Source organism: Herpailurus yagouaroundi, unplaced genomic scaffold, assembly GCF_014898765.1.
Source record: "Herpailurus yagouaroundi ecotype Mexico unplaced genomic scaffold, PumYag 198, whole genome shotgun sequence".
NCBI lineage: Eukaryota > Metazoa > Chordata > Mammalia > Carnivora > Felidae > Herpailurus > Herpailurus yagouaroundi.
The window spans coordinates 20,244,042-20,251,745 of record NW_024412429.1 but is presented as its reverse complement, the minus strand read 5'-3'; the positions used below and the strand labels follow the sequence as shown (position 1 = coordinate 20,251,745).

General features: G+C 42.1%; 1 protein-coding gene across 1 annotated transcript in view; it reads left to right on the top strand.

Annotated features, from left to right (window-relative positions):
* Positions 1 to 7,704, top strand: part of RAB32 (RAB32, member RAS oncogene family) — a 21,024-nt gene that overhangs the window by 626 nt on the left and 12,694 nt on the right. Inside the window, exon 2 of the mRNA XM_040448931.1 lies at positions 54 to 375. Within this exon, the coding sequence (XP_040304865.1) occupies positions 126 to 375 (250 nt within the window). The 5' untranslated portion in view covers positions 54 to 125. The remainder of the gene's footprint in view (positions 1 to 53; positions 376 to 7,704) is intronic.

Sequence of the window (7,704 nt, the reverse complement as noted above, 5' to 3'; positions counted from 1 at the left end):
TCTCTCCTTGCCTGAATGGGGGGCTCCGCTGGCGCTGGGGGGAGACGTCGCAGGGCGGCGACCCCGGCGCGGAGCCCGAGCTCGCGGGGGGCAGCCGGCCGGCTGGAGCGGGGCCGGGGGCGCTCATGGAGGGCGGGGCAGCCGGGGACCCGGTCCTGGGGACGGCGGCGGCCGCCGCGCCCGAGACCCGCGAGCACCTCTTCAAGGTGCTGGTCATCGGCGAGCTCGGCGTGGGCAAGACTAGCATCATCAAGCGCTACGTCCACCAGCTCTTCTCCCAGCACTACCGGGCCACCATCGGGGTGGACTTCGCCCTCAAGGTCCTCAACTGGGACAGCCGGACGCTGGTGCGCCTGCAGCTATGGGACATCGCCGGTAAGTGGCGGGCTGCGGCCTCCGTCGAGAGCCGGCGGCTAACTCAGGTTGCCACACGGAAAGGGACGTGGCTGGGTGGACCCCAGTGGGATCACGACAACGGTAAGGGGCAGTAGTAGTTGAAGGGTTTAAAAGCAGGACAAGATCGAGAAATGCGTAAATAACCCTGGTTAGATGCCTCTACTAAGTCTGCAGAAAGCATCTCATTTTTAAGAGATGGAAAGGTGGCCCTCTCCACTCCAACGTGCTCTCTCTCTTTCCCTCCCTCCCCTGACCAGAGGTGAAACAGCCATGGGGGCTTTTCCTGGAGTTTTAACTCTGAATGATGACAAGTTATAATACACGAGGAAGAGTGGGAGGAGTGGGGGAGGGGGGCAGGGGCCAGCTCCTCTCAACCAGCTTTAACATTTCACAGAGGAGCACAGAAGTTGAATGATTGCCCCCAAGTGACCCTCCTAGATAGTGACACAACCAAGGCTAGCAACCAGGTGCCTTTTCAGAATGTTTTTCATCACCCACCTTGGACCCTTCTTTCTGAGTGAAATTCTATTCTTCAGGTAGGGTGATCTCCTAGGTGAGTCCTTAACAACCCCTGCACCCTGGGGAAGATTTGGGAAAGCTACTCTTGAATCCTGCCTCCCTCCTTAAGCCAAGGCCTAACCCCACTCCTGGCCCTGCCCCACTCCACACCACAATAGATTGTTTCCCTGGCATTTGCTTTCAGTTGACAATTTGGGAGCATAATGCCCCTCTTTGAAGGGGGTGCATATTCTCCTTGCTCTAATTTATGAAAATTTGAGCTCTGTCTGGTGGGGTGGGTGGAGTGTGGGCATTTAAAAAGATGGTGACTTTTGGAAAGTTTAAATATGGAAGTGATAGCAAAAGTTACCCTGTTCAATCATTGCTGGTAAGAAGCTCAGTCGGCAATAGAGAATCTGGATGGGAGAGTGTTCAGAGCGAGAGACCATCCTTCACGCTACAGATGCATCAACTGTGGCAGGTATGGTCACCCAGCTGGCAAATGAGTGGGGGGGACACAGGTCTGTCTGCTAGGCAGTGTTTTTTTCACCAACAGCTTATTACATATGAAAAAGTATTGAAGAATTAACCTATGTATATTAACCTAAATACTCATTTATTCAAGAACAGACTTTTCTGCCTCAGATATGCAAATAAGTTTATGTATGTCAGTCCCTCACAGAAAGGAGGATAATCTGCCCTGGGCTCAGCTTTTTTTTTTTTTTTTTTCTTTTTTCCCTTTTGGTTACAGAAAACCAAAAGTTCGTTTGAAAAGTCATCTTTTGAAGTCAGGCTTCTTTTGAAATACTTCCTGCTGTTTCACAGACACTTACGAATAGTAGTATTCCTTCTTGACAAAGTCATAAATTCTAAAGGTTGCCTTACCATAGTCAATCTTCATTGTTGCTACAGATTTCCGTGAAGATTTTACACCCCTCACCTAGGAGGGTTGTTGACTTTGCCTTATTCTTCTTGTTAAATAATATCATATTTAACTATTATGATTGGATTTCACTGCAGGTAAATAAAAGATTTTATTGGCACATTTGTGTTTTTAAGCTTCCAGCAAAAATGCTGGTATTTGGAGGCTTGGGAAAGCAAAGTCATGAGTAATTTTCTCCCTGGGTATCACCTCTTATTTTTTTGTCCAGCTGTAACAGACCTATGCAGCCAGGAAAGAGACATAATCAGTCTTGTCAGACTCTGGTACACATTGGCCTAGATGGAATGTGCTTGCACTTTTCCCTAAATGCAAAGGTTGAGCTGTGCCGGGACAGAAAGCAGAATTTTAAGATCTCTAAAAGGGATTCCTGGATGTTTAGTACCACTCAGCAAGTACACACGAGCTGTTAAAAAGATTAGGGGTAAATTAATGAGGTAGTTGAAAATTACTAGTCTCACCTTATAAATAAGATTTCCAGAGATGGAGTCTTAATATATAAGGAAGTTAACACAGATATAATTTGGCTTTCACTTGGGGCTTAGGGAGCTACATCATTAACTATGTTTGCTTTGAATATTTGACCTCTTAGTGAATCCTAGCTCATACCATTTGAGTTAAGTGGTCATGATGTAATGAAGCAAACTGAAGGCCACTCCAAAAAGTTCCCCATGGCTAAACATATTTGCCTTATGTAGTTACAACATTGAATGATCTTTAATTGTGAAAGTTTAGAAATACTCCTTGATTGCAAAACAGTAGGTAGGGCTGGCCAGTTGATATGACTAACTTAAGGTGTGGCCCTGTGACTAGTTTTTTACTGTTGTGTTAGAGATGAGAAAGATGGTCAAGGAATTTTGTTGGGTCTCTATGCTTGGAAACTTTGGCAGGGGTAACAGGGAGGAGTTGGCCAAATGTTTTCCATAAATGTGGCCGGGCAGTTTAAGCTAAACTCTTCAGATTAGGAACTACAGTGATTCTTGGGTACAGGCCTTCCAAATGCTTTCTTATTGTATCAAATGAATGTAGCTACAAAATACCGATGCACCTCAATATAATTTTTGTGTTGGGCAACCGTCTCTTACCCCATACCTGTTTGAAGATGGCTCTTAACACAGGACTGAAATATATACTAAGACACTGAAGTCTTCAGTAAGCTTTTCAAAAAGTTTAATAAATACTACTAAATTAAGAGGTAGCAAGAGATGTCTCTGATCTTCTTTTTGTTTGTTGTTACATAAATGAACCCATTTATTATAGGCCAGCAATGTTTTAAATAGTGGTCTCTTGGGGCGCTTGGGTGGCTCAGTCAGTTAAGCATCAAACTCTTGGTTTCGTTCAGGTCATGATCTCATGGTTTGTGAGTTCAGGCCCTACCTGGGGCTCTGTGGAGCCTGCTTGGGATTCTCTCTCTCCCTCTCCCTGCCCCTCCCCTTGCTCCCCCTCAAAATAACTAAAAAAAATTAAAAAAAAAAAGAAAGTAAAAACAAGTTTGTCCATTTAGAACTAATATAATTTAGTCTTCCCGTATTCACTGAAGTGATTGCTTTTGTAGGGGAGGCAAAACTTTATCTCTGCCTTCTTAGAGTTTTCAGCAGAGCCTGAAAATTAAAAAAAGAAAAAAAAAAGAAAAAGAAATCAATCCGAGACAGATTAACAGCAGAAATTTATGTCACCTAAGTTTTACCTGACACAGGAGTCCTCATAAGAAAATGAATACCCAAAGAAGTGACAAAACCTAAGTGCTTTTATACCAGGTTGAACAAAGGGAGGGAATTGTGGGAAAATATCTAAAATATATGGGGAGGCTAACGGAAAATAAGAGTTATTTTGTATGGTCTGTTTATAGAGAATTCTCCCAGCTTCAATTCCTGTCCGTGGTGATAGGAATGTTTCTTTCCTCCTGGTAGAGAGAGGACATCTCTCCTATGGGGGTTTTCTCGTCTGCCTTCAGGAAGAAAAAAGAGAGATTAGAGTACCTTTCGGGCACCTGCTCTTTTTAAACTCCCTTTAGTTCAAATTAATCCTTATGCCAAAGTGGCATTTTCTGGGGGCCTGGTCTCTTCTGCCACGCTTCACTTTTTAGGATTAGTATTTCTGTATAAAAATCTGAGTAAAAATCTTCTGTAAAAAAAACTTTGGACCAACCAACCAATCAGGAACATTCTACTCTGAAGTTCATGTAAATAGTATTTACCAAAATATAAAATGCATGGTTGGAAGACATTATCAATTACATAAACTATACTTAGATTCACTTTTTATTTTTTTTTTTTTTTGATCCCCAGCCTAAATTAGAATGTTGATCCTGCTTTTCTTATCCCATTTTCCACAGTGGCAGTCACTGATCACTGTACCTCGTGGCCTCTTCTTGTCTTTCATAACTCTCCTTTAACCCTCATGAGCAAGAATCTTAAATATTATCTCCAGTGCTTTCTTGACCTTAAAAGTATCTATTAGTCAAAAATTATTAAAATTCAGTTTTTTTCTAAATATGCAGAAGAAGTGCTCTGAGGAATTAGTCTATAGTTATTTGTAGTCTCCCTCTTCAACACTGAATTTACAATGACTTTCCAATTACTTAATAACTCACTTAAAGGGATTTTTAAAATCTTCCTTATATCTGACTTCCGTACAGTCTTCCTGTCCTTAGCCTTATACAGACTAAAATGCTGTGTTGAATTACAAACAAAACCTACTGTTCCATTTTACATCTCTTTTTAAAAAATTTATTTATTTTAAGAGAGAGAAAGAGAGGGAGGGGAGGAGAGAGAATCCCAAGTAGGCTCCCAGCTGCACGGAGCCCCGATATGGGGCTCTATCCCACGACCCTGGGATTGTCATGACTTGAGCTGAAATCAAGAGTCGGACACTCAACCCACTGAGCCACCTAGGTGCCCCCATTTTACATCTTTAAATCTTCCTCAGTTTGTGAATCCTGAGACACTTTGGGTGCTCCAGTCTGGATTTTGTATCCCCAATTGCCCAGGCAGAATGGTCAGTGTAACAACATATTAACATATGCCTATTGCCCTTTTTTTTTTTTAATTTTTTATTTTATTTTATTTTATTTTATTTTATTTTATTTTATTTTATTTTATTTTATTTTTTTCAACGTTTATTTATTTTTGGGACAGAGAGAGACAGAGCATGAATGGGGGAGGGGCAGAGAGAGAGGGAGACACAGAATCGGAAACAGGCTCCAGGTTCCGAGCCATCAGCCCAGAGCCCGACGCGGGGCTCGAACTCACGGACCGCGAGATCGTGACCTGGCTGAAGTCGGACGCTTAACCGACCAAGCCACCCAGGCGCCCCGCCCTTTTTTTTTTTTTAATCTGTTACCATTTTCAGTTGCCTCAATTCGCCCACATAAACTGAAAAGTGCCCAGGTTAGTAGTAGAGGGAGTGGGACATTGATAAAAGTACTAAAGTTTGACTTTTCCCCCATTTTCCTAATCATTCTACTATTTGAGTTGAACTATATAGGCTTTTAGAGATCCCATAGTCTAAATACAGAGAAGTATAATAACTTGACCAAGGAAACACAGATAATCGATGGCACTATACAAAGACATGTCTTCTGATGCTGAAATATGAAAATAAGCTTTTAATTGTTCAGTGAATTTTTGGTTCACTGGTGTCAAAACACTCCAAAGAATGTCATCTGAGAGTCTAACAGACTCGTCTAAATTAGCAAATGTTCTGGTCATCCGTATAGTAGTGCACATGATTCATGTGTTAAACCCCTTTGCAATAATTACCATCTCTTTATATTATCAGTCCAGAATTTCCAGTTATTATACTCTTCTTAATTATAAAACACTGAACTTCCAATGTAGATACTCTTTGGTCGGCTCCATCATTTTTGGAGGGCATTTTGAAAGACTTTCCACACTGGACTTTCTGAAGATAACAAAGCTGTTTTATTGATATACGCTTGTAGAGCACACCTGGAAAAGCAAGGTAATAATTATAGATGTTTGCATGGTCTACTCTGTGATCTCACTGATTAAACCTACAAGCCGTGCGTTATTTTCGAGAGGCAGTATTACTTTCAGATATATTATAGGAGAAATTTTATCCATTATGAATTTGTTTTCTTGACCTTCTGATTTTCTTAAGCTTCTGATCTGGAAATTTCAGTGATTCGTTCATATTCTATTTTAAAGTGTACCCAAGATTGTTGTTTTTATCAGGTATGGTAAGGCCAATACACCAGAAGATGATCACCATTGAAAAGATGGTTTGTTACTCATAGATCCCAAGAGGAGGGAGCATCCACCCCATGCAGGACCACATGGGGAAGCCCCAGGGTTGGTCAAGAGGCAGAAGGAGCAAGGGATAAGCATGGCCTAGAGCCTTTATTGTGGTTTTTGCAAGAAGGAATGGCCAAGGCAGTACAGGCAAGCAGAGCAAGCTTAGGATTGGTTAGTTTGACCTATTTCAGTGGGTGTTGGGCTATGGGGGTGCTCCCTATTTGTTTAGTACCTGGCCATGGGTGATTTAGGGCAGGAAGATAGTGACTTAGACTGCAGGAGCCTTAAAAATGCCTGAAAAAAGGGATGGTAAGGATTCTGAATTGGTTGGTTTGCCTATCCAAGATGTGCTTTCAGCAGGTTGTTTGCAGTCTCTCAGAACTAGCTAACCCTGGGAGAGGCAGGCTCTCTGCTGGTCCACAAGGCCCCAAGACATCAAAGAATTATAATATAGAAAAAAAACGCATCATGAATACATACTTCTAGGCATTTCTTAGAAAAGACTGAGAGATAAAGTGCTCTTCCAAAGAAGAAAACTTTGAAGCCTCAGATTTGTAGTTCAAGAACAGCATATCCTGAAACTAGTGATGATTTCACACTTAATCAACAATTAAGAAGTAGAGAGTGGGCTGGGGTGCCTGCATGGCTTAGTTGGTTGAGCATCCAACTCTTGATTTTGGCTCAGGTCATGATCTCATGGTCCTGGGATTGAGTCCCATGTCAGGCTCTGTGCTGAGCATGGCACTTGCTTGGGATTCTCCCTCTCTCTCTCTCTCTCTCTCTCTCACTGTCTCTCTGTCTCTCAAAAATAAAAAAAAAAGGAGAGGGTAGGCTAAGTGAACAAGTTTAGGTTGTGTTTTGGTTGCAGAGATCTGGATGGTGAGAACAGTACAGACATAAATGATAGGGGTTGCAGATTTCTGCAAGATGAGGTAAAAATGCTTTAGAATTCTACTCAGTTGTATTTTCAAAAGTGCTTTTCTCACTTTTTGCAATCAAGGAAGCTAGAAACATGTAATTTCTTCAGTCTTGTTTTGAGAAAGATGAACCACATAAAAATAAATGGACAGTAGGGGTTAGTTTATGGATCTTTGTTGGTCTTTCTAGCTGACACATGGCCTTACATTCTCCTCTTCTGCCTTCTTTCCATTCACTTCTGTCCAGATATTTTCCTTAAGCATCCTCTGTAGTGACTTTTTTTGTTGCTTTTTGAAATTAAGCTAAATGCATTGTTTTATTTTAGTGTGATTATATGGAGACTCCTCCATCAGGCTCACCTGCGGGGCTTAAAATGCAGATTCGTTAGGATCAACTGTTTCGATAGATCTGCCTTCCTCTGACACCACTATGCATCGTGATTTTAACCAAGAGTCGAATTCTCTCACCTGGTAAGTCCATGGTTGGGCAGTCCACAGCTGCTGAGCAGAACCTTAAAGTCTCCATGGGCCAAAGCTGACACTGCATCACACAACCATTCCTTCGTCATATCGTCATATTCTTCGTCTTTGTGCTCTAGTCAAATATGCATGTCTTGCTGCAAGGGCAGCTGGGAAATCTAGGACTTCACCCTAGATGACTAGCACTGTGTTCATTTTCTTCATTCTCATTGCCAAG